This window comes from Clupea harengus, chromosome 14 (genome assembly GCF_900700415.2).
Source record: "Clupea harengus chromosome 14, Ch_v2.0.2, whole genome shotgun sequence".
NCBI lineage: Eukaryota > Metazoa > Chordata > Actinopteri > Clupeiformes > Clupeidae > Clupea > Clupea harengus.
In genome coordinates this window covers 7,809,525-7,837,288 of record NC_045165.1, presented here as the reverse complement: position 1 = coordinate 7,837,288, position 27,764 = coordinate 7,809,525, and the positions used below count along the sequence as shown (strand labels likewise).

At 41.3% G+C, this 27,764-nt stretch overlaps 3 protein-coding genes across 3 annotated transcripts; all 3 read left to right on the top strand.

The window, feature by feature from the left end:
- The first annotated feature begins 25 nt into the window (after nucleotides 1-25).
- ezra (ezrin a) lies at nucleotides 26-11,835 on the top strand. The gene is made up of 13 exons (XM_012826246.3): nucleotides 26-316; nucleotides 3,578-3,661; nucleotides 5,719-5,814; nucleotides 6,290-6,564; nucleotides 6,732-6,815; nucleotides 7,104-7,250; nucleotides 7,789-7,885; nucleotides 8,118-8,281; nucleotides 8,512-8,642; nucleotides 8,873-9,033; nucleotides 9,587-9,679; nucleotides 10,154-10,432; nucleotides 10,817-11,835. The coding sequence occupies exons 1-13, from the start codon at nucleotides 305-307 to the stop codon at nucleotides 10,979-10,981; spliced, it is 1,788 nt and encodes a 595-aa protein (XP_012681700.2). The 5' UTR covers nucleotides 26-304; the 3' UTR covers nucleotides 10,982-11,835.
- Nucleotides 11,836-12,431: 596 nt separating this feature from the next.
- kcnk3b (potassium channel, subfamily K, member 3b) lies at nucleotides 12,432-14,891 on the top strand. Its single transcript, XM_012826233.3, has 2 exons — nucleotides 12,432-12,949; nucleotides 13,987-14,891. The coding sequence occupies exons 1-2, from the start codon at nucleotides 12,667-12,669 to the stop codon at nucleotides 14,889-14,891; spliced, it is 1,188 nt and encodes a 395-aa protein (XP_012681687.2). The 5' UTR covers nucleotides 12,432-12,666.
- A 1,375-nt stretch (nucleotides 14,892-16,266) lies between these two features.
- marc1 (mitochondrial amidoxime reducing component 1) lies at nucleotides 16,267-23,877 on the top strand. The gene is made up of 7 exons (XM_031580633.2): nucleotides 16,267-16,595; nucleotides 16,892-17,062; nucleotides 18,702-18,867; nucleotides 22,455-22,595; nucleotides 22,776-22,837; nucleotides 22,931-23,002; nucleotides 23,371-23,877. The coding sequence occupies exons 1-7, from the start codon at nucleotides 16,345-16,347 to the stop codon at nucleotides 23,495-23,497; spliced, it is 990 nt and encodes a 329-aa protein (XP_031436493.1). The 5' UTR covers nucleotides 16,267-16,344; the 3' UTR covers nucleotides 23,498-23,877.
- The last annotated feature ends 3,887 nt before the right edge of the window (nucleotides 23,878-27,764 follow it).

Sequence of the window (27,764 nt, the reverse complement as noted above, 5' to 3'; positions counted from 1 at the left end):
CGTACCTTTCAAGGTGCTGAGGTGGGTAATTGCTCAAAAGGGTGGAGACAGGGGACTTGGAAGTCTTAAACTTTAAGTGTTTTCGAACTTATCGTGGCCATCATCAGGGTGAGGCTTTGACACAGCGTATCAAAAATGAGTCAGAAATGAACGTCGACTCGACTACTTCTTGCAGCGTCGTACAACTAGCCACTCCGCTATTGGTACCCTCAGCGCTCAGGGCGCGCACTAGTCACAACAAGTGACTGACTTCAATCTACGAATATTTTTGCAGAGTAACGCTGAGCTTCTAAAGTTGAACAAAATGCCACGACCGGTAAGTTGTTGCTTTCTTTCTTTTGTAAATGCTCAAAGTTTACCCAGTATAGAAGGCTTTTGATTGATTGTTGAACTTCTAGTCGATCTAAATGTCACGAAGGTATATGGCTTTTAAACACATTATGCATCTGCTCCATGTGGGCTGAGGCTTGAGATAACTCTAACATAATCCATGTACGTCTAAATACGTTACAAATTCCACTAGATTTAAAGCATCAGGATTTATTGATAATTTAAAAGTTTTTGTAACTTAATTGCCAGGGAATTGTTCACATTTCAGTTGGCTACAGCAGTTGGGAAAGTGTTGTAAGGCTGTTACAACGGTGAAGATACCTGAGTGAAATGTATCAAAGTGTCTTGATTCAATCAAAGATGTAAAAAGAATAAATAGATTATGAGACGGTCGATTGTTGTTTATCATTCAGGGTCCTGTTAGGATTGTCTCGAGGTTGATTCATGTGTTGGTGATGTAATCATTCTTGGGTGTGTGTTACATTTGTCCTCTCAACCGTTGTGTTTCACGTTGGTAGTTTTGCCCTTTGATTAACTTGTAAGAGAAGACATTCTTTTTCTCATGCAGTGGCATTATTTAGAAATGAGTTTGGCAACACAGGTGTGCATTTGGCCAAACTATGTATAATTATGTTTCGTATGGGAGAGCATAAACTTCTTAATAATATAGACCTATTGCACATTCTGCAAATAAGTGAAGGGTGGGCTTTTTTAACATGGCAAGGATTGACCCTGAGTTGTAAAAAAACAAGATAAAGACAGGCTGTGTGACTATATAACTTTATCAGTATATCAGCAATGCTCCTATGGCAACATAGTGTCGAGTGTGTGTGTGTGCCTGGGGGGGGGGGGTTCACCAAGGTCTTACCTACCGCACTTTGTAGGCCTATAACCAAGTTAAACATAAAATTGCATTGTCTTCTCTAAACAGTAAAGGCGGAGAAACTTGACTGAAAAATTCCACAGCTCCTAACTGGTGGTGTGATATTCAGCATGCTTCACTTCCCCTGAAAAGTATTCATTAACTTGGCCGAGGTCAGCTGTGAAGAGCTCCACTCAAGCTGCTGCCACAGAGTAGTGCTATTGGCTACATACCTGATTGCCTTTAAGTGTCCTTGAGGCACAAGGAGCATATTTCTGAGCTGGGTTTGTCCACGAATGATGTCATAATCTCTTATCACCAACCTGAGTTTTAGAGGTCTTATCGTATTGTTGTCCACTTTAATTTATTAACATAAGAAACCTCCACCTTCAATCTCATAACATTAAAGTAAACGTCAAGGGCAGTAAGAAACGTACAAATATGCTGTAGTAGTGTTGGATAATGACTCATTTACAAAAGGTGGAAGAGATGGGGGAAAAACCCCGCTTTTGCTGTTTTCATGTACTGACAGAAATTTTGCCCATTTACTTCACAGGCTGTGATTATATTACCAGTGTGTTGGTCACTTGATCTAAAAGATATGACCTGAAGCCATATTTTAGCCATTGGAAACAAAAGGGTCTGTGTGTTGAGTCAACTTATTGCTATGGAAGTTACTTGAGAGAGGGACGATGTATAGCAATCAGGATATGCTCAGGAACACTCAGTTCTCCCTCCCTTGAAGGAGAAATCCACACTTCAGGGGTCAAACTGACATCTGGAGAAGTTTCTCTGATATTCTTTGCTTTAAGATAAAGTTGTTTTTTCATTTGTGATAAGTAGTTGGTTGCCATGGGAGGAGCTGCAGTGTGAGGGTGGGATTGTCATAGAGTTCTCTCCATGGAAACAAACACTGTAGGGAAGCTCTTTGAAAGGATTGTCAAGGAAAAGGATCTCTGTCAGCCCACAGTGCAGTGGTTATATGACTGAGACACACTACGAACATCACCAACAATATCAAGAACAAGTTTAACTATGTAAAGATAACAAAGCACTGATGCAATCATTTGTGTTTATAATTTTCACTCATCTTTACATTTATATTATTTTAACTTTATATACATGTAAAGCTTATTATTTTAGGGAATCAGTTCTGAAAAATATGATAGGATTAAGCTGTTTATATGTCTTAGTGGTGCTTTCTGCCGTACAAGGTGTGACATTAGCTATGAGAAAGGTTTCTATCATTCATCTGTGGTCATCATATTAAGCCTTTCCCTCTTCACTGTCCAGCTAATGACAGACACTATAAGTCACACTTCACAAGGGGACATGGCCAGGACACGCATGGGAAACTCATGATTCATTTACATTGCTCAAGTTCACATGGTTTTATCTTTACAACACAGGAGCCGGAGTTTGTAAAAGAGTTGTGTAACCACAGCAATTAAAAAAAAAAAAAACGTCAAGGTGAATGGACTCTTATGAAATGTGCATAAAATGCTGATATGACACGGAAAATAATGCACTTTAAAAACTGTTTGGATGATTGTGAGTTAGTATATACGTACATATTTTATATTTCCCAAATTTTACAGACTCCGATTCTTTATAACAATCGCAGACTAGCAACCCATTAAGCAGTTCACTCACACAAATTTCTCAGGTTGTTGGTTGGGAACATCCCACAGCGGCCAAACCTCACACTGTCACATGCAAGTACCCAATAACCTAAAGTATTATAAGAACAGGGTGCACTACAACTGTCAAACCTATACTTAACAATACAATACAACAACATCAAAGATACCTTTGTGAACATTTCACTGGGGTTGTCAAGTGGGAACTTTCCTTTATCAGTGTTTCATTGAATAGGCCCACAACACTCCCAGAAGGCTCAACAGTGGTGTCTGGTGTCCCAGACCCACCCCCCTCCAAACTCACCATGGATTAATTAGAACACATGTCTATACCAGGGACAACAACTGATACACCTCAAGATACACCTCAAGAAAAGATTTTACATGTTTATTTCAGTGTCTGAACGGTACACTGCCTATTTATCTAAACATCAATCTCATTATACTATGGCATTACCATAGGCTATCCAGGGTAAGGGGTGGGAGGGTTGGCCTGGTAACCCCCTCAGGAGTTAGGGTAAGGGTAAGAATTGGATACGAATCTTTGGCACTCAAACATCTTGCGACCACAGGCCTCTTCACGTAATACACATCATGGCAGTTCATTCTGCCATAATCTCAGATTAGATGAAATGGCTGAATAGCCGAAAAAATTACTACTATAATGTCGCTGTGTGATTCACACTTAATGCACTCCTTCCACAATCTTCCATCTGATGTCAGTGCATATGTTTACTCTCTACAGGTCAATGTCCGCGTCACTACAATGGATGCTGAGCTGGAGTTTGCCATCCAGGCCACCACAACAGGCAAACAGCTTTTTGACCAGGTACATTCCAAGATGGATTTAGTTATGTCCACACCATGAAAGCGTGACTATCATATCATGAAATGGATTTTTTTCTAAAAACAACATGACACCACTGACCACAATCTCATTCAAATGTGCTGGGCAAACACATGGCTCACAATTACTTGGCTTACTCCAAATATCACCATGACTCAATATGGAATGTAACATTCATATGACCACATTGACATGCTTGTTTAGAGTGTCATACTGTGCAGTAATGAGTGTTTTTGAGTCCTTGAGTGTGTCAGCTACACATTGTTGCACATGATAAAACAGTATAGAATATGAATATACTGAATATGGATATAATAGAATAGAATATATATATATATATATATATATATATATATATATAAAAAGCTGTTTTATATATATATATATTTTCACACCACTCTGAGGTGGTCCTTGATGTTATTATGTTACAAGTCTCTCAGGGCTCACATGCAGTATAAAGGCCTGTAAACTAGGGATGCACCGATACCGATACCAGTATCGGTATCGGTGCCGATACTTCGTTAAAATACTCGTACTCGTACTCGTTTTGAATTGCCGATACCAAGCACCGATACCACTCATCAGTATTTCACTGCATCAAACTGGCCGGGCTATGCTGACACAAAATGTGATTTATTGTCCTACCTGTCCTACCACTCTCTGCCAGACTAGTAAGTAGCTTATTTGCCGTCTTGTGTTGCATTTGCTTGATGTTTGACTGTGTTAGGAAAGTTTGTCATAGTGTCAAAGTATTTCAGTATACAGGTTTCGCTAAATTTAGCTGCTAGCATCTCGTTAGCGATTAGCAATTCCGTTATGCTGCCTTAACGGCGATTTGGGCTCATTTTAAGATAAATGACGACGACAGGAGTAAGGCACAGTGTAAGATCTGCACTGCTACGGTGTCGAGGGGCGGAAAGGAAAGTACTTTGTTTAACACAAGCAATTTGATTAAACTCCTGAAGACACACCATAGTGCTAAGTACACAGAGTTCACTGATGCTAGTGGCGCAAGACCGAAGTAACCAATCTTAACTGACGTCTTGCAAAAGAAAAAAACGCGCACGCACACACAGAGAGAGAGAGGTAGAGAGAAAGACTGTGCCACATAGGTTAAGTGATTGTTTGTGTACTTGAGCAGGAGATTCTTCTGATCCTTTTGTAACTGAAATGTGCTCTTGTGCTAATCCAGTAATAGTTCTGTTCACTTTTTGTTAAGCAGACTGTGTTGTTAACTATGCAGCAAATTGAATTGCCTTTATCTGGTTATATTTGCATTTTGTCTAATGTGATGATATTGTCTGTTTGAATTCTTTTTTTGTGTGTTAAAACCAGAAAGCTCTGTTTATTTTTGGCTTGGGATAGCCTTCTGTTAATTTTGTACAATAGGCTTGACATAATCTGCAGAGAATAAAATAAAATCTGCCTCCAAATTAATTGCACTTTCATGGAGACCAAATCTAAGAAGTATCGGTATCGGTACTCGGTATCGGCAAGTACACAAATAAAAATACTCGTACTCGTATCGGTTTGTAAAAAAGTGGTATCGGTGCATCCCTACTGTAAACTATGAGCATATGTATTGTATGTTGATTTATCACTGACGCTTACAAATCTAAAATACCAGATAAAGTACCTGTGAACAAACAGAAGGTGATCAATCCAATCTCAAATGGTCTCCTTCCGTCATAACCTAGTGTCTTAAAGGTAGTCCTTATATGGTCATTTTGTGTCAATGGTATGTAAACAGTTAAAAGTACACTTTAGAGCCTCCTAAAATGCTAAGATTAATGTTAATGACTTTTGGGTGTGTTCTAGAAGAGAAGACCATTAGGAGGAGGTCCAACCACTCCTTGGCTTCTCTGATAAACCAGAGGGTGGTGGTAGTTATAGATCCTGATAAAAACTAGAATTCTTTGACATGACTCACCTTGTATTGATCCTTCAGCTAGAAAAATAAAGACTTGTTTTATTCCTTTCAGGAGGACGTGTGTTATAAAAGTGTCATGGGTTATCAGAGTGTATCTTCTGTTTGACAGGTGATTAAGACTGTGGGTGTGCGTGAGGTGTGGTACTTTGGGCTTCAGTACATGGACAACAAAGGTGTCTTTTCATGGCTGAAACTTGAGAAGAAGGTAGATTCCTGACATTTCTGCATTTTCATCCTTTACAACCATATGGCCAAGACATCATTATTGCCTTCTGAGTAGCATTTAACAAACTGTTAGGTTGTACTACAAAGAGTAATTGATAGATATGATTTATACAAAATGTGTTTGATTGACATCCCATTATAAGACTGACCATGTCTGGTTTTTCCTCTATCTGCCTGACAGACTAATTTAACATCTTGGACAAATTAGTTTTAAAGGATGACACAGGGTTACACATGACATATACAAAGAGGGCAAATAGTCAAGCTGAATGCATATCAGGCTAATCTAATGCACCAATGCTATTTCACCATACATAAATAACTCTCCACTATCTCTCTGTCTGTCTGTCTCACTCACCCCCCCCCCCCCACCCTGTCTGTCTGTCTAACTCTCTCTGCATCCCCTCACAATAACACACACTCACTTTTTCCCACTTTCTCTTGTCAAACATCAGGTTATGTCCCAGGACATGAAGAAGGAGGTCCCCTTGCAGTTCAAGTTCCGCGCCAGATATTACCCTGAGGATGTGTCCGAGGAGCTGATCCAGGATATCACACAGAAGCAGTTCTTCCTGCAGGTGAAGGAGGTCATCCTGAGTGACGAGGTTTACTGCCCACCAGAGTCTGCGGTGCTGCTGGCATCCTATGCTGTGCAGACCAAGTTTGGTGATTTCAACAAGGAGGTCCACAAGTCTGGCTACCTGGCAACAGAGCGGCTGCTGTCACAGAGGTTGGTGAATCTTTCAGGTTATGGTGATGGTGGTGGGTGCAGTTTAAACATTCAAATACAAGTCAGTGTGTGGAGGGGTTTGGTTGAGTCAATTTTGCTGCATGTATTATATTTTTGGTGATGACTGCAGCAGTGCAAGCAGTTGTAACAGGTTGTGTTTCCCGCAGAGTTCTGGATCAACACAAGCTTTCCAAAGAACAGTGGCAGGAGAGGATTCAAGTCTGGCATGAGGAACACAGGGGGATGCTGAAGTGAGTCATTTACTCACACACACATATACACACACGCACACACGCACACACGCACACACACACACACACACACACACACACACACACACACACACACACACACACACACACACACACACACACCTGTGTTTTTGGTAAGCTCAAACCGTGGGTGTGTGTGAACGAATGTATATTTACCTGCACTTACATAACCACCAAAACCAGTTTTTTTGTACATATTTGCGCAAACTGGTATGGTTGGAATGTTTTGAGCATTTGCCATTGAACCGTTTTTCCTTTTTTCCCCAGAGAGGACTCCATGATGGAGTATCTGAAGATTGCTCAGGATCTGGAGATGTATGGTATCAACTACTTTGACATCAAGAACAAAAAAGGCACAGAGCTCTGGCTGGGAGTAGATGCACTGGGCCTGAACATCTATGAAAAAGATGACAGGTAAACAACAACAACAACAACAATCTTTTATAAAGCAGGAATCAGCATCAGATGAGCACCACTAACCTGCTGTGAACCAGTACCAACAGAGGTCTGGAGTATGAGGGTCAGCGTGCCAGCAGTCACTTCGGTTGTGTCAATGACCTGTGTCAGTCTCTTCCCCAACCTACCGAGCAAACATGTCCGCATGGTCATTTGTTATGGAGAGTTCATTAACCTCAGTCCCATCATAACCAGCTTGCACTTACTTGTACTTACTTACTGTACTTACGATAGATGTAGAATTGTGTTTATTTTCACTAAGACTAAATGTGGAGAGTCCAATGTAGAACCTCCTGTCTTATTACTAAATTGTCTGTGTCTCGCTCTCACTGTGTGTGTGTGTGTGTGTGTGTGTGTGTGTGTGTGTGAGTGTGTGTGTGTGTGTGTGTGTGTGTGTGTGTGTGTGTGTGTGTGTGTGTGTGTGTGTGTGTGTGTGTGTGTGTGTGTGTGTGTGTATGCACTCACATATATACTTGTCCTACTTTCTTCCATTTAGACTGACACCAAAGATTGGATTCCCTTGGAGTGAAATTAGGAACATTTCTTTCAATGACAAGAAGTTCATCATCAAGCCAATAGACAAGAAATCTCCAGTAAGTTATGGGCAAGACCTGCTTTGTATACTATGATGTATGATATGGCATATCTAGAGGCTGTTCATGTTCAAAACATATACCGTAGGCATTCTCTTATAGAAATCATCAAAGCAAAATACTATCCCATGACTTAGTCTTGAATTACTTTATCAATAGGCCGATTGTGTGTGTGTTTTTTTTCTCTCATTGGAAGAGCAGTTTGTGTAACATTCTAACTATTCTCTTCTAGGACTTTGTGTTTTATGCCATTCGCCTGCGGGTCAACAAGCGGGTCCTTCAGCTGTGCATAGGAAACCATGAGCTCTACATGCAGCGCCGGAAGCCTGACAGCATCGAGGTGCAGCAGATGAAGGCCCAGGCCCGGGAGGAGAAACATCAGAAGCAGATGGAGAGGTGAGGACATCAGACATTTGAAAACCCACAAACAAACAAACAAACAAACAAACAAACAAACCAACACACAAACAAACCGACAGACAGACGGACTTGCCCAGCTGTTGCACATGAATGTTCCTAGCTTGCTACGCCACCAAGCCTTTTTTTGTCCATTTTTAATTTCTGAAAGCTGTTGTGTGTCTATGGTGCCAGTGATGGATTCTGTTGTTATTGACCGTCTTCCTCAGGGCCCAGCTGGAGAGTGAGAAGAAGAAGAGGGAGGCGATGGAGAAGGAGAAGGTGCAGATGGAGCGGGAGAAACAGGAAATGATGACGAGGCTGAAACTGTTTGAGGAGCAAACCGTGAAGGCTGAGAGAGGTCAGTATCTGTGCGGGCTCATGACAGTTAATGGTTGATGAAGATGTTAAATTGCATCCAGTGATCAAATTAATTTCAAAGAATTCACAACACATTGAACTAAAAAACAAACACTTATAATACACTTTTCATGTGTACCACTTATAGAGCTGTTTGGATGTTATGAACGAACCCTTTTTTCACTCTACTTGCATGTTGCCCCCTGCTGACCATATGTTGTTACTGTACAGATCTGAAGGATCAGCTGGACCGAGCCATACGGCTGGAAGGAGAGCGTAGGCAGGCGGAAGAGGAGGCGGCTCGGCTGGAGACTGAGCGGCAGGCTGCCATGCAGGCCAAAGAGGAACTGGTCAGACAGGCCGAGGACCAGATGAAGAACCAAGAGCAGCTGGTGAGACTAACACTGTAGTGTAGTGTGGTGTGGTCTAGGATATGTTTAGAAAACACAAGAAAAAACTGAGGCTCTTGAAATCTGTATAAATCTAATTGAAGGTGGACTTTCACTGCCTTCCCACTCTGTTGCCTTTTTCATGAAATATGATGATGTGACCAATGACTGTAAAAAAGATGGACAGCATGATGTCATGCATGTACCCTCTGAAGAAATTAAGCCAAAATTGGTCAAATTTGCCATATTGGCAAAATTGGAGCCAGAGTGTGTGCAGTCAGTGGTTTTGGGAGCCAGAGCATGAATAGTAAACAGGAAATCGGCCTGGTTACCCAGAATTACTCATATTTGCTTGCATCCGCATCATTTTTCAAATTTCCTTCCGGTGGCTTCACGTTTGACTGAGCATACGCTGCCCACTGTTTTTACAGTCATTGGTTGTGACCAATTGGTATTCCTAGAGTTCATTTTTTGACCAAATTAATAATAATAATAATAACAATAATAATAATAATAATTGTTTAATATTTGTTTAATTCTTGTTTTCCTCTTGTAGGCTGCGGATCTGATGGAATACAGTGCAAAGATAGCCTTGCTGGAGGAGATCAAGAGACAAAAGGAGGAAGAGTCTGACTCATGGCAAGTCAGGGTGAGTTGAGTGCATCATGACACCATGAGTAGATATCAATTCCCGATGTGTCAATCCTCTCTACCATCCTTCATTTTGGTATGTCCTAGAGGGAAACAAGGAAGGATGCAGGTAGGATGGAGGAATCAAGGACAGACATGAGACATGAGATGTGCTTTGCTCATTCACACACTTTTCGCGTATAGGTCCTCTTTCCTTGGTCCTCGGGTTCCTCTGAGAGCATTTAACAAAATGAGACGTCCTTGATGAATGATTTCCGAGGCATGAGTTGGAGGACCAAGGAACGAGGACGGAGAAGCATGAAAATTAGGAATTAGAATGCACCTCATGTCTACAATGCAAATTAAGCCATAGCTCCCACCCCCAACCTGGGTTTGCCTAGTTATTTGAAATCAGACAGTTAAAGACAACTCTAACAAGTTGCTCCGTCGTCTTCTTTTTCTTATTCTATCCCTCCCACCCTGTGCCGCTCAGGCCAGGGAGGCGCAGGATGACCTGGTGAAGACTCGTGAGGAGCTGCAGATGGTGATGACGGCCCCTGTGGTGGTCCCCGCTGCGGCCCCGGCGGTAGAAGAGGACGAACTGGTGAATCATGGGAACCACGAGCCAGATCACGAGGAGCCCGAGGACCACGAGGAGAGCAACAGCAACTACAGTGCCGAGCTGCAGACGGAGGGCATCGAGGACCACCGCATCGAGGAGGATCGCACCACCGAGCTTGAGAAGAACGAGCGCGTGCAGAAGCAACTCATGGTGAGACACGTCTGCTCATGTGTTCCCCTACGCACAGAGGGCCAAATGACACCTGTATGCATATATGTGTATACAGATGCACACACAAACATACAATCTCAGTGACACAATTGTATATGGATATACGAATGATCCGTTTACAAACCACATAGCTCCAGGTTTCTTAATCCATATTTAACACTACAACATGTCCAAACAGCAAAAGTACCATACAGAGGTGCAAAAGTACCATACAGAGGTGCTATGCCTTGTTCTAAAAGATATGTTAGATCTCTGTTGATGTTTCCCAGTGTACCTCCCTGTTTTTGTCTGTCTTTCTATGGAAAGCAAATACTAGATTTAATAGGCAAAACTCATGCAAACTCTCCCATCATACTTCCACAGGCTCTCAGTTCTGAGCTGGCTACAGCCCGTGACGACACCAAGGCTACAAAGAACGACCTGCTGCACTCTGAGAATGTGCGTGCCGGCCGAGACAAATACAAGACGCTGCGTCAAATCCGCTTGGGCAACACCAAGCAGAGGATAGACGAGTTTGAGTGTCTGTAATGCAGTGTTGTGATGGTAGCTAGCAACATGTTGTAGGGACCTCCATCACAGCACCAACCCAGTTGTCTGCCCCTCACCCTTTCCACACACAAACCAACCCAGCCAGTGAAGTGAAGTTATGGTGTTAGGAGTCAGATATTTGTGGTTGTATATCCACTCTACGGAGAAGTCTGTCTTAATTTGAAAATCATTGCAAAATCCTTGTATTTTACCATTTTCATTTTTTAATAATTAAAGCACATGCCAATCAAAGCATATGAGTTTACTTGGTAGACCATGAAGATTGATGTTTGTCTTAAGAAAATAGGACAGAAAAGTATGCCTTCTGTGGAAGTATAGGGTTATGGTAACTGGAAACAGCAATCAAACCAAACTCTTAGTGTTGCGGTTACAAAACACAATATCATTTCTATCTTGATTTAAGTGAATTATGTGAATATGTTGCCACTGTCCACACATGATGTAACGGTTTACTGAATATGCACCAGAGTTTGAATGCCATTGACACTATATGTTGACTTTATTTTATCACAACTGAACCACGAATATCTGAATTTCCTTTAACACAAAGTTTTTTGGGTGTTTAGTATCATTTCCAATCACCTGTCCCTAGATTAGTATTGATACAGTCCACATATAACATTATTTAATTACAAACAATCCTTCATCCTGCATACCATCTCTGAAGTGTCTGCCTTTCAGTTATTGATATTTCCTCCATGTAAGAAGGCCCTGGTGTTGTAGCTGCTACTATGACAGCATCTGCCCAGTTGCTGTTGTATATTTGAAACGAAAAGGGCTGAGGTGTTGAGTTTATGAAAGACAATAAAGATTAACCACCATGTTGTTTAAAATGAAATAGTTTTTTCTGTGATTAAAAAAATACCATTATCCTCCTGTGAAGTGAAAAACAAAATTGCTTTTGGAAAGCAAGGACTGGCTGAGTGACCACTGATATTTACCCACGGACGAGAGCATTAATTATGTTGCTAGACAACAACCTATGAAGCCTGGAAACCTTATCTGTTTGAATAGACAGTGGCTTCTGTTCAGCTTCATTTGAAAACTGTTCAGAGCCAATGCAGCCACTGTTGTAGCAGTTTAGATAACATTTATTGATAACAAAGACTGTCTTTAAAACTCTGCACATCCATCCATTTCTATGCTTAAATGCTTTTGTGGGGAGAAAAAAAGAAATACCAAGAGTTCATTAGACTCCAAGAGACTGCTGCAGTAGCTTTGTTTTTGTTTTATATAAAAAAGATCCTAATAGCCTATATGCTCAACGTGCATGCTCAAAATGACAAAACACAAACTTCTTGAGAGTTCACTTAACTCAGTTTAATTTACTGAAGTATATTTCTGTTTTCAAAAAGCAGTTGTATGCTGTTTTGCATAGTTAGCATCACGACCTGTGGCATGACAGTGTCCTTTCCGACCACGTCATCACTGAAATGCACCCAAATATACCTTACTGACCATATGGCCGACTAAGGCACCCATTTCTACGGGGTGGTGCTGAAGGAACAGCTCCGAGCGAACGCACTTTCGGTCAGCAGTGAAGGGGAAAAAATAATTACAGGTATTCACTTCTCGAATGCAGTTGAACAAGTCATGAACCAACTATTTGTTTCGTGTCCGAGACCAGGATTGAATCGCGACGACAGGGTCAAGTGAGTTATACCATGAAGAGGCAAAACGTTCGGACCCTCGCACTAATAATTTGCACTTTTTCGTATTTACTGATTGGTGCATCAGTGTTCGATGCACTAGAATCCAGGCAAGAAAACAGCCAGAAAAAACAACTGGATCTGCGCAAATTTGAACTGCTGCGAAAATACAACCTGTCCAGAACTGGCTTTGATGAGCTAGAGAAAGTGGTGCTGCAGTTGAAGCCACACAAATCTGGGGTTCAGTGGAAGTTTGCCGGATCGTTTTACTTCGCTATCACTGTGATAACGACAATAGGTAAAGAGATTGATATGTACCTCTGTTTTATTCAGACAAAATATGCAGCGGTTTTTGGGTGAATTAGATGCATATTCTTCAGAATTAGCTACGGAGCAGTTTAAACAAGCAAATCCCCTGTTCTTGTAAACTATGAAAGCTATGTTTAATCTCACATGTGTTGGTACAGTGGAAAAACACCGCCACGGGTGTTAACAATCTTCCTACTGAGACCATTTTCACCTTTTGTAACCTTCCAGGTACTCTGGCACTTCAGATTTCTCTGTTTGATTATATAAAATACCAGAAAAACACATATCCGTGAACAGGGTACTTTAAATCACCATCATTTGTGGGATGCTACAGCTGTGATATACTTTTTCAAAGTTGATATAGGCTGGATTAAATAATTAATTAGAAAGGATGTTTCTGACCTATTGTACACTGACATGTGTGAAACGGATATGGCCCCTCTAAAAGATGTTGACATTATAAGATAACTTTCCTCAATCAGCCTGTTTCTTAAGCACCACTCCGTGGAAATCCAATTAATTGCAGTATCTGCCTTCATAGAATACACAATATTTGCTTAAGTGTTGATGGAATGTTTTTTTTCATTGCTTGATTATATCTACAACATTGATATTTTTAATAGCATAATGGTCTAAACTTACAGTTATAGATAATATTTCCAGATTATTAAATGCTGTTGAAATGGAAAACATGGATGTGCATCAGTACAATGCATTTGTTCAGAGGCAATAAACCAGGGGCTAGTGATGCATGTAATGTGTTCAGGACAATATAATCTTAAATGTTTGTGAAGTGATAAACACCATCAGTAAAATGTCCTAGGAAGCGGCAGACTCCATTCCAGGGACTTGCTTCTGTCACACACACATCTTTATTAGCAACTTATTCAGCAGGAGAAACATTTTCAAAGAATTCCAATCACTACCACTGCATTTGTTTTTGGAGTGCATTAACCTCATGTGCTTAAGTCAAAATCCGAGTAGGCAGGGGCACTTTACCACCTGTCTGTTTTGTTTATTTCCAAGGTTATGGCCATGCGGCCCCAAGCACAGATGCCGGGAAGGCGTTCTGCATGTGTTACGCCCTCCTGGGGATCCCCTTGACACTGGTCATGTTCCAGAGTGTGGGTGAGAGAATCAACACCTTCGTCCGCTTCCTGCTGCACAAAACCAAGAAGTGCCTGGGCATGCGGCACACAGAAGTCTCCATGGCCAATATGGTCACCATTGGCTTTTTTGCCTGCATGAGCACATTGTGTGTCGGAGCCGTTGCCTTCTCGCGATACGAGGGCTGGAGCTTCTTCCATGCCTACTACTACTGCTTCATCACGCTCACCACCATAGGTTTCGGCGACTACGTCGCACTGCAGAAGGACAACGCACTTCAGAATAACCCGAACTACGTGGCCTTCAGCTTTGTTTACATCCTGACAGGCCTGACGGTGATAGGAGCCTTCCTCAACCTCGTAGTGCTGCGCTTCCTCACCATGAATGCTGAGGATGAGCGCCGGGATAAAGAGGAGCGCGCGCTGTTGTCCAGGGAGAAGAAGAGGGGCCCAGGCCCGGGCACCATCCCAGGGCACTGCCACCCAGGATCCGGCCACGCTGCTCCGGTCACCCGGATGGATCCCGAGCCCGAGGGCAGGAGGCGCGGTCTGAGGGACGTGTATGCTGAGGTGCTCCACTTCCAGACAATGTGCTCCTGCCTGTGGTATCGCAGCCGTGAGAAGCTGGTGGTACTACCGCAGGACTTGTCCTTCACTGAGGCGCTCATGGAGCAGGGTGACGTGTCACCCGGGGACTTCTTTGGGCCGGGGGTGAGTGGATGTGTGTGCAGCCCGCACAGATGCTCTGCCATCAGCTGTATGTCCACTGATCTGCACAGTATAACTCCCTTCAGCCTGTGCACTTTAAGACGCAGTTCAGTCTAACAATACAGACTTTAAAAGGAGGTGCACACCTATGGTATACTTGCTATGCTAAAAGGTGCTATGCTAAATCCTATGCTAAAAGGTGCTATGCTAAAAGAAGATTCAAAGATTCAAAAATAATTTATTTCAGCAATAACCTCTCAAAGCATGTGTCACTCATGTGCTGTTAAATATTTGTCCATGACCTATACAATTTACATGTTCGATGTTAGATCTAACAAATGTATCTATACATGCATCTCCTATCACCCTCAGCTGAAGGCACTGGTGACATTAACTTGACCAATATTTTGGTATCCTCATAAACAAAGATGTTTTTTGGTAGCCCTCATACTTGTTAGCCCTCAGGGTCTGATGTATTTATGTAAATAATGGCACTAGACTGTAGGTTATATGAATGTTTATCAGTATGATGCAAAGTGTTAAACAACCTCATAAAATATTGGAATGTATGCGTGGTGTCCATTTCATTTGTGCAGCTGTTAAAAATGTATACAAATAATGTAATAGTTGCGAATTTAAAAAGATTCCCACAATGTGCCATGCTTTAAAAAACCTTGGAATTGAACAAACCAAACCAAAAATAAATGACATCTCCACAAACATCTCCACACCTCCACTACTCTCTCATGTATTCCAGGCGGACTGTATGAATCCATCACAGTTCTGTCCAGAAAGGTCCTTTCCTGTTCCAGGCCTTCCTGTTCCTACAGAGGGGGTCATGGAGTCACATATAACCTACAGAGGATGGTGGGCAGATTAGGCTATGTTTGGCCTATGTATCGAGGTACTGTGCCATGTTCACTTGAAGCCAAAAGGAGAGGGCACTGCGTCCAGGACTGTACCTTCAGCCATTAGACCTGCTTGAAACTGTGACAGGAGGAGCATCATTTCAACAAATGCCTGTATCGCTCCCCTGTAGCGACAGCATCTGCTGTGTTCTGGCTCGTCCATAGCCCTCAAGAGCCCTGCAAAGGATAAAAATAGTTTTGACTGCTGGGTCACGCAGGGCGATTCAACACATGAATTCAGTTTTCTTTTTTTCTTTTTCACTGTACTGGCTAATGGAAATGTATCCTACTCAAACACACACAGACACTGAAAACATGCAAGTCTTTTATATGCCCCACATAAACAATCATGCATTCAAATATTAGGTCACAATGTGATGAGGACGTAAATTACTTAACGGTTTAATGTTAGATATGAGGAGGGATAGATTTTGAACATTAGCCAAAACCACAAATTGAACTGCTCACTGTCAGCAGACCTGGGTGCTGAAAATTCAAAACAATTTTACTGTGCCTTTAACTGCGCCACGTAGCAATCCTTTATTTCATTGGTTACCCGAGAGCATGCCATTTTGTTGAGTTATACGGAGTTGGGCAATTGGTGCTAAAAGTTTCTCATTAGAGTTCAGGAGTTAGAGGATCTCTGGTGCGCATTTTAAAGCATGGAACTCAAAGAAACCGTGTTAAAAGCGTTTGAGCAAAACAGAAAAGCCGTGCTCTACACGATCGGGGCGGGTGTTGCAGTCCTTGGATTGGGGCTCGGATACAAGTACATACGGAAACCAAAAAAGTTAACTCAGGTTGGCGTTGTTTCACAGCTTATCCTTCATCCCCTCAAATCCGGGAAAGGACTGCAAGTGGCTACAGCAGAATGTCTGCGAATGGGTCTGAAATATGGAGAACTCCGTGATCGGTGTGTTAACCAGTCTTGCAATAGCGATGACAGTTTAAATCGAACAGTGATTTAAAAAACGCCACGAACACTTGTAAAACTTAATCTTAGTCATGATGTCATTAAAATAATTTCTAAATCTTTCTAAATTTCTAAAATCATAATCAGTTAGTCAGACAACCTATGAATCAGTCAATTGATCCTATCTAAATATTCATCCATACATCCATAGTTTGTATCGGTGAACAAAGATGTGATGTGATTGGTGTGCGTTAAGGGTATATACCATTGAGTGAGTGTGCCTGTTGATGTTATAGACACTGGCTCGTAACCACCGAGGACGGACAGATGGTGACAGGGCGACAGGAGCCTCGCCTGGTGTTGGTGTCAATGACGGCAGAGGGAGGTGACCTATGCCTTAACGCCCCTGATATGGAGGAACTAAGAGTTCCACTGGGTCAGCCTAACAATAACATAATTAACTGTAGGTAAGGTTGGAGATTAATTTGTCTTCACAGTGGCCATGAACCTGGTGTGTAAGATGAATATGTTGGTATTAGATTTAGAACAACATACTTCATGAACTAATGGAACACACTGGTGAATGTTTATTTGTGGGAGGTTAGTGCAAACATTACCCCAACAACCTAAGCTAAGTTATCTCAGGTGATACATTAGCTAGAATCTATCAGTCAGTGCCAAGTTAGAACGCTGCCAGACGGTTCATATTCAGTCAGCGTCTCAGTTTCATTATATTCCATGTGAAATAATCCCTTCTGATCTTTAGAGGAGTAATAGGTTACTGCATAACATTTCAGATTTTCAGCTCAGGTGTTTTTATTGTTTCAAAGACCTGCTTGGATGTCTGCTGTAAAGTTTGTTAATTAGAGCATTTGTTCTCTCTACTTGTCTGCTTAAAAACAAAGCACTAAAAACACACATAAATTCCCATGGCAAGATGTATTAAGAGGTGTATTAAATATATAGGGCTCTAGCTTGATGGCGGAAACAGCAGATGCCAGAATGTCTTTGAGCAAAGACGTAACCTTTGCCATACATTTTGAGTTTCAGTAGCAACCTCGGAAGTTGTGATTGTGTTCCATTAGACGAATTTAGATGATTCAATTGAATATATATCACATGTTGTGCCTGTTTGGACATTTTACATTCTAGGCCTAAATAACATTTCTAGGAGGGATGTGAGATGGGTTACATTGATCTCAACAAAAATATCGTATAGCTTGTCATGGAATCTAAGTAAGCAAAACACTTTTTTACAGACTCAAAATCACATACCCTGATTAACAGAATAACAATATAGGGCATTTTAAAACATGTCTGACAAGGGGATCCAAACTAACAATAAACAATTCTTACATTGTAATCTCGTCTGACAAATTCAGTCTGGGATTGCTTGACCATGCTATTGGTCGGCTTTAACCAAACCTTTCAATAAATAACTTTGGCCTGCCTCTGCCCGCATAGTGCTTTTGACCCCCTCTTTAGCGCTGGCTCTGGAGCATGTCCATTTTAGTCCAACACTGTGTGCGTGTGTGTGTGTGTGTGTGTGTGTGTGTGTGTGTGTGTGTGTGTGTGTGTGTGTGTGTGTGTGTGAGTGTGCGCGTGTGTGCGTGTGTGTGCGCGCGTGTGTTTCTGCCAGCTGTTTCCGCCGTCAAACTAAAGGCCCATGATGTTAGACAATCCTTTCAAAATCTCTCAAAATCTCTTTTGCCGCACCTCACACCATTCAAGAGCCAGTTGTGATGCAGCCAATGCATGATGACTGGGTCAGTTTAGGAGATTAAGTGTGAACACAGCCTCCATTACAGTTTATGATATGTTTCCCTAACTAATACTACCTGACACAAAGTGGCTCATCTACCTCAATTTGACAAAATGGCAGATGTCTGGACGGTTTGTATCTACTTATAGTCTCCTATTCACAGCTAACCTATGTATCTTATGTCTGTATCTACTCATAGTCTCCAAATCACAGCTAACCTATGTACCTTATGTTTGTATCTACTTATAGTCTCCTATTCACAGCTAACCTATGTGAAGAGCATCTGAAGCAGTAACCAGAATCAGGTGATTGAATGAATCAGGGGCTCCTTATCTATCCTCCAGGGTGTTCAGCGCTGACATCCAAGGTAGAGACTGTGGGGACGAGGTCTCTCGCTGGCTCACGCGTTACCTCGCCGCAGGCAAGACTTTCCGTATGGTCCACTATGAGCCCGAGATGAAGCCCAGGATGAGTGTGAAGATAGAGTCACCCTTTCCTGCAGATGAGGAGGTAGAGCCAGGCTTCAGCCCGTTTTCAACATCTTATAACTTATATAAGTTATAACTTCTAACTCCTTTCAAGTCGTAGAACTGTAATGGTACAAAGGTGGCTCCTGCGGTGGCACTTTATCAGAGAGCACAGTGTGCTCTTTCTTTTATGGTGTAAAGTTAATCAATAATCACCTTTCCTTATCGAGTACAAAGTACTTTTTATTTAAAGGTGCAGTGTGTAGGATTTAGTGTCATCTAGTGGCGAGGTTGCAGATTGCAACCAGCTGAATACCCCTCCCTCACCCCTTTGTTTCCAAGTGTGAAGGAGAATGTACGGGTGTCCGTCAGGTGCCAGTAGTTATCTCCAAATTGATGTACTCTTCTACGACTGCATCAAGTGGCCATAATGTGTCAAGTGATGATTTTACTTGAGATAGATCTTTAGAAATTGTATTTAGTTATTTAGTCCAGGGGTTCTCAAACTTTTGCAAGCTGGGCCCCCCCAAAGCTGATTTGGGGTAGTTGGGGCCCCCCCATCCAACTGCCCCCACCCCCTGCCCGCGGGCCCGCGGCCCGCCGCCACCGCCCTCAACTACACCACCATATATATATAGATGGATAGATAGATAGATAGCATTTTGTTATTGATAGGCCTGACATGTCAAGATTAGGCTATTGTTAGGCCCATACAGACAATTATTATAACTATTTATTATTATTATATTATTATTATTGTTATTATCAGTAATAGTAGGCCTATTAGTAGGCTATTCATTATTATCACCATCATTTTGTTATTATTATTATAATTAATGATTATCGACCAATTATTATTATTGTATTATTATTATTATCATAATAATAATAAGTGTTATTATTGCTATCATTAGGATACTGTTATTATTATGGGCCTCTTGTGATCTTTACAAAACAAATCCTACAGGTCTGTCAATGTGAGACATGAGCCTGCTTTGCCCTGCAAAGGTGCTCAAATCTTGGGGCAATGTTTGACAAACATCCTCAGGTCATCCTCGATCTGTGCGCGGTTGCGGTATTTAGTTTGGAGTCTTGAAAAGCCTGCCTCGCACAAATATGTCGACGCGGAAAAAAAGGAGCATTTTTAAGGCTATGTCGCAAATCTGATCATTGCTACCCAGAATGACGAAAGAGGGGAGATGCTTAAGTCTACTGCCACTCTTCAGCTGCTCTTTCATGTCTATTGACAGCTCGTCTGCTGAGCAGATAAATGGATCCCGAACTCAGGCGAATTAACGGTAGTCCTCTTTGAAATAGGACCCAAACTGATTTCTGATATTCGGCGTGATACAGTGTCATTTGACATAGGTATTGCACTGAGTTTAGCTCCAATCATTATTCTACACGTCTTGCGCGGCCGGCAAAATCTGCAATTGTATGGGGTTTGCCAAGCTTAGCAATTCTATGAGCAACTAGCCTACATAAGATGCCTCCAGACACTGCTTGGAAATGGTGGTTCGTTGTTGCTGGAGGCCATCACGTTTATGTTTAAAGAAGTCCACAGGATTCTCTTTCTGACTTTTACGAATCAGAAACTTGTACAGTGTGTGTGAAGTTAATAAAGCTCTAATTTCAACGTCGTGTTCTTGTGTGTGGTTGTGAACGACTTGCACACGAATAATGGATAAGGCTGTGCTAGGCAATGATTCCCAACAAAACGAACTGTACACAATATAGACAGGGACAGCACAACATAGTATTCAAGTGCTGGTGTTTTATTTGTTGCAACACGGTGGATGATAAAAAAAATTTAAAGGTAGGTGTTAAGGAGAAAAGGGCTAGCTGCAGTTGGAAGAAGGTAGCTAGCTAGGCTAGCTCTCGGGGCTACGAGCTTTTTTAAAAGACTGGAGCAAATTACTCTTTAGAATAGGCTACGAATAGACCTACTGCAAGTGCAGTAAGGTATTACTAAGGAAAGAGTGAGTCTTTAAAAAGACTGTTTATAAAGCAATGAATATCTGAATGATGGAGGAAACAAGATAAATTGAACAAACTCAGCAGAGTGTAGTCTCAGGGTGAGCGCTTACCATGCCTGCGGTTTTTTTTTATACTCGGAAGCTAAGGTGCAACTCGCGTTCAAATGATAAGACTCCGTTTTGATTGGTGGATCAGGAGCGAAACAGTATTTGATTTGATTGTGTCAGTCCAGCCCCTTGCATTTCGCCACTGAGGGAGCTTTCACTAACCAGTGACAGGTCGTTTTATTTTTTCTCCGTCTGTGACATCGCGCCCCCCCTGGAGAGTGTTCGCGCCCCCCACTTTGAGAACCACTGATTTAGTCTATAAAACTGTGGGTCCATGAACTGTAAATTGCGAACATTGGCTATGTTAGTTGTTGGCTGGCATGAGCTTTAAACGTTACACTTTAATTGGCAATAACTTTCAGCAGCTGTGGGCTGATCTTGGTAATGTCAAAGGATCTTTTGGGTCCAATTACCAAAGGTAAATTCTAGTTTTGGCGCATAAATGTAAAATGTCCATTCTGGTAGCAATCCTCAACATTGACACAATTACTTTAGTTGGTAACTATGTCTATGGCCAGATTCTAGCTATAGCTATCAAACAACAAATTGCATTTCGATTGGTAGACTAAATTACCTGTCCAGAAGAAAGCAGGCAACTTCAAAATCAATCTGAAAAAATGTGTCCTTTATCAGCGATTCCATCTGGTAAAGGCCACACACATATTTATTCTTGTTTTGTGCTGTTGCCTGTCCCAATTTAGTTTTGCTTCATTTGTTTTCATTTCTTTGACAATGAGGATTCATGCTCCCTTCCTTTTTCTTGTGCTAAATAAGTGAAAACTTTGGGTTTTCAAACTACACAACACAAACTTTGGGTTCTCAAACTACACAACACAAAATGGTCAGCCAGCACCAGCAACCACTGACTCCTCTTCGTTTTCCTTCGACTGTCACTACCAAACTCAAGCTGCCACTTGAACAACGTAACAACGTAAACACATGAAAGCCAGTGAGAGAACCAGTGTTGTCCATTCTGGGCTACTGTAGAAACATGGCGACGCAACATGGCGGCCTACATGGATAATGACCCCCTCCTATGTAGAAGATTCTCATTCTAAGCTAAAGATAACACAACAATTTATAGTTAGAGGTGATTATACCCTAATAATATATTAATACTATATGCCATTTCTACTAATAGATACCCCAAGTCATTTTAAATACATAATTGGTACCAATGTCAAAATGCATTGTAAATCTAGATCAACTATACTGGTTTGTAGATATAGGTGCTCTAAGTGTGAGATTTGGAGACAATTGTGGCCTCACATGCCGACATTTGACACCAGAGTAATATACTTGCACATTGTGTAGCACTGTCAATAGTGTGAGGCCCTTATGATACTGATATAAAAGTGAATTATTTCTAAAATGCGCTCAACTTTAAATCTGTTTATTCAGTTATGGGCTTAACTTGAAGACTGTATCGTCATTTCTATCTTTATACCATAGGCTATACTCATTTTCACCACATTTTCCTGTTTCTTTTTTAGATTTAGATTGTTATATGCTATATGTTTCACCTGAATGACACTGATTGATGTAGGTGGCATACCCTGACACAGCAGCTGTCATGCTGCTGTCTGAAGCCTCTGTGAAGGATCTGAGCAGCAGGCTGGATAAGGATGTCACTGTGTCTCGATTCCGTCCCAACATTGTTGTCAGTGACTGTGAGGCCTTCGGTGAGGTATGGCACCCAGTGTACAATGAGGATGACACGTCATGTAATATTTTACCGATTAAGTGTTTAATGTTGTTAGTAGTGTAAGTGTTAGAACATTTTCTTGATTTTTTTTATTGCTGAGTGAAAATAGAATACAAAAAAAGTTTATTTTTTACTGTATAATCTTTAATTTTTTTTTTTAAGGATTCTTGGGATGAACTCCAGATTGGGAGTGTGAGGATAAAGCGGGTCATGGCATGTGGAAGGTAGCTTGATGGGGCCTTTCTCTCATTTCTCAGCCACACTTCAAAGACTGTCGGCACTCATGACTTTAACATGTGCACGTGCTCTGCAAACAGGTGCATTTTCACCACAGTGGACCCTGAAACTGGAATCATCAACAGGAAGGAGCCGTTGGACACACTGAAAAGGTAAACAAGAAAAGCATGTGCCTAGAGTGAAGTGTATATTTTGTGCGTGTAATGACACCTATGTGTAAAAGCATCCTGGTGGTGGGTTACCTTTCGCCACGGATGAAGCCCATAGTTAGTGACATGTTGAGTTACTGTGCCGTCGCACAGAAGTTTTGCCTGTTTTAGGCGAAGTAAGTAAAAGAACCTTCTGGACTAATTTGTTTTTTTAGAGCCAAAGAATGTTTGCTGGGATACCTTACCGGCTAAAGTGCCTTAAAATCCCTTGTTGTCACACTCACTGATGCAATATATATATATATGATACTATTTAGCTTTTTTACGTAAATGATAGAAAGAGTGTTTTTCATAATTTTTTTCATCTCCAGTTACCGTCAGTGCGACCCATCACAGAAGAAGATATATAAAACATCACCTCTGTTTGGACAGTACTACATTGTCAAACAGACTGGGATCCTTCATGTTGGCGAGCCTATCTACAAGATAAGCTACTAAAATAATCATAAATGTGTGCACTATTAGATTAGTGCTACTTTGAACATGTCAGTGTCAATAGTTATCATGTGCCTTTTGTTTTCACTTATGACTAATTGACTCTGATGACCTGGTTGACTTGATGAAGGTGATTTAATTTAGTTTAATCAAGTTGTTCACTAATGACCACTCTGTCTAATAGTTGTCATGGGTGCTAGCACATTGTAGGTTATGCTATAATTTTTTGCAAAGAGAAAGAACATAAACTAATTTATTTCCCACAGCAAGTTAGTTCCCGAATACTTGATTGTGTTATCCAAGGGCACAATGCATTCTCCTCTGTAATGTATTTTTGGGTGAGCCTCATCTAATAAAGGGACAGTACACCCCCAAACTATAAATCCCTCAGCTAGTAGATACCCATAACATCTCACTATTTGTAATCATGAAATTATGAAAAAAGTTCTCATACAATTCAAGAAATGTCCTCTGAATGAATCTAATGGCTAGGTGGAAGGAACAGACCAAAATTAAACTTTCATTTGCTTAAAACCTTCCCCATTCATTAGGAATGAGTATACTCTAGATTGCCGTACTGCCGACGGCAGTGCTAAACGACGCTCATTAGACGAACGCAGCATCCGGGGGGTAACATTTGCGCTTACAAGAGCATTTAAGTGGGAGCAGAACCAACAATCACTCTGTAAGCAAGCATAAGTGACTTGAACTTGATGCGAGCAGGTACAGGCAGCCAGTGGAGCTCAATAAGTAGCGGGGTGACATGTGCCCTCTTCGGTTGGTTGAACACCAGACGTGCCGCCGTGTTCTAGACCATCTGTAGTGGTTTCACCACGCAAGCCGGCAGGCCCGTTAGGAGGGCATTGCAGTAGTCAAGGCAGGAAATCACCAAGGTTTGTACCAGCAGCTGGGTGGCATACGGGGTTAGGTACGGCCTGATTTTGCGGATGTTGAATAGCGCGAAGCAGCACGACCGGCCGATTCATGAAGCATCTTTTTTTTAGCAGTTCAATTTTAGTTTTTAGCCATTAAATTATTTTTCCCTGCAGTTAGGTTGGTGTTTCTTAATTGCAGTCCTTCATTGCTGGTCTCTCTCTGCAGTGTGTTTGGTGCCCATCCATATAAAGACAACCAGTAGGAGAGCACACAGCAGCCCCAGACTCACTACAGCCCCTCTGTAGTATTTGACCTCTGTGGTATCAGCTCCTACAGAGTTAACAAATACCTTATGAAATCATTTGGAAATCACTTAGTATATTCTGCTGCGGGTAAAACATTTTCTACAACTCCACAAATATCAAGGCTATGCCATAAGCTAATTCTCAGTCTTTCACTCAGTTCTCAGTTTCATAAAACACCTTTTGCAAAACAGTAGTCTGCATTTTTTAGGGCACTACCATTCAAAATGCAAATGCAAGACATATATACCAGTTCCAAAAGAAAGACATTGGTTGTAATGTTATGTTGTGTGACCCAAGTAGGTCTTTTTTTTATGTATCAAGTACAAAGGGTCAATTAATTTATACCAACCTACTTACAAAATATTGCATATCATGTGTTTCATAACTGAACACCCTAAATTACTTGGATTTATGTGTTGACTAAATACAGTTGTATATTTCAGTTTGTCGGTGGATAAATGGGCCGCATGGGGATGGGCACATCATAGCATTGGATCAAGACATGGCAAGAAACGTCCAAGTTTAGTCAAAAGCGCCTTACAAAACATCAAAAACAAACATTAGAAAACAGATAAATATAAAAAAAATATATTAAAAAGGCAGTAATACTAGCCTAATGAAAAACCCATGTTAGGAGCCAATTAATAGAAATATTATTATTATTAACTTTTTTGATGTACCAAAGCTGTCGCTGCAATAGGTATGTCATTCTACCACCGAGGCACCATGAAAAAAAAGAGTTGATGGCGATCTCTTGCTGCAGGGAGACGGCAAAGACAACAAATGCTCATCATTAGAGCAGAGTGGTCTAGAGGGGGAATAGAGCTGAATCATAGCATTTGAATAGGCAGGTGCTGATCCAGTGGCTGTTCTTGTGAGCCAGTGAGGGATTTAAATTTAATTCAAGCAGCTATAGGGAGCAAGTGAAGGGTGACAAGCAGAGGAGTTACATGTGTCCTCTTTGGTTGATCAAAGACCAAGTCTATGTCCCAACATGACAAAGACTATGTCCCAACCATACACAGCGTAAACAGTCCTCCCATTTATCATTTAGTAAGCTTAGAAGGAGCCCTTCGTATCTACACAGGGAGCGGGTCCTACACAGACTCCGCCATGTCGCACTGCTATGTTTCCACAGTGGCCCAGAGCGGACAAACATAACACTGGCTTGAGATGGGGTACGTAGATACTCTCACAGGCTTGTAAAGAGAAGGGTATTCAGCTGGTTGCAATTCAGTAATCTCACCACTAGATGCCACTAAAAACTACACCATCACTTTTAATAGTGTTGTTGGTGGATATGTTCATCAGCAAACTGATTCTTCAGGACTTACTTAAGTAATTGCTAGGTGGCTTGTAGTGGCAACTCTACATTTCATTTTCAAGGTTTCACATGAAACTCCCCCAAAAATCTCTAAAGAAATTAATTGTTTAAAATGACCAATATCAAGATCAATTCAATTAAAATGGGGAGCACAATTTAAATTAAAATGTAACTGAACCCTTAAATGTGTTTTTTTTTTAAAAAGCTGTTAACTAAATGATGTATGTACTTTGATGAAACACATCTACTGTTTAAAATCATGCTGAACCTTGTTAGGCGGACGCTGACGTAGAGTCAACCGTATGGGACTTCTCTATGTCATGAAATTGGCGGCCCACTTCCCCCAGCCCCCGCCCGTGAGTGTGAGTCTCAATGTAATTTGCTGATGGCGACTCACAGGAGTTTACGGCAGGGCGAGCAGTCAGGTGTTTCCATTCTTCATTAGATTTTGGAGCAACATATGCTGCCTTCAAGACGACCTCCTTTCCAGGGAAGCCCATGCATATTTCAACATAACATAGCAAAACCACATTCTGCACACATTTCAAAGGCATGGCTGAGGAAGAAGGGTGTGCGGGTGCTGGACTGGACTGCAGTCCTGACCCCAATAGAGAATGTGTGGCGCATTTTGAAACGCAAAATGCGACAACAAAAACCCTGTACTGTTGCACACCTTAAGATTTGTTTGCAGGAAGAATGGGACAAAGTTACACCTGAAACGCTTCCTCACTTGGTGTCTTCAGTCCCTTAAAATGTTTTAAGTGTTGTGAAAAGGAATGGGAACATTACAAAGTGATAAATGCTTTACTGTCCCAACTTTTTCTTAAATATGTTGCAAGAATTGAAATTAAATTCAGTGTTTATTTTGAAAAAACTATAAATTCATGAGGTAAAACATCAAATAATGCGCTGTTGTATTGTCTTCAATGTAATACAGATCAAAGAGAATTTACAAATCACTGTTGTCAGTTTTAATTTAACATACCGTCCCAACTTTTTCTGATTTGGGGTTGTATTAGCAGGTCCATCACATATGTCCATCACAGAAATCCTGGTTATAATTTTAAGAGAAAATCTCAAAAGAGATCTACTTATTATCTCCTCAGTTTCTCCTAGACATCAATGAGATGAAAAGGGAGATATAAGCTTAAATCTCCTGCTCCTCAGATTTCTATATGGACCAAATTTCTCCTTTGGTGTTAAAGGAGAGATCTCAACAGGGTCACAAATCAAGCTCCATTTTTACTAAAAACTAAAATTGTCCTATGGGAAGACTCGAAAAAAGACGTTTTTTTTTATTGAAATCACATTGCTTTCTCACAAATATACATTCTTTCCCGATCGCTATGGACGTCATTCCAGCTTCTCAGAGGGTCCTCTGTAACTATTATCTCTACAGAGTTTTCTTTTCCACCACCGTCATTTGGTTCTCCCTCAGCCCAGTACCTGAAATTAGACAAGGCAAGAGATTTATTTATATGCTGTATATTTCATGCTTTGTTAAGCTGCTAATGTTAAGGTTTCAGAATATTTTTTTTAACATGGAATCACAAATTACACAAACATGACTGGAGATCTTAACATTATACAGCAATTCATTATCTTTGAGGAGTGAGTTCCAGTGATCTTACCCTGCATTACCCAGGACTTTGCCATCTACCCATTTCCAGGTTCCCTCTGTCTTCACAGCACCAATCCAAACTGCCTTCTTAAATCCTGAGATGAATTTCTGCCATGAACATGTAAACAAACAGTCAGGTCCAAA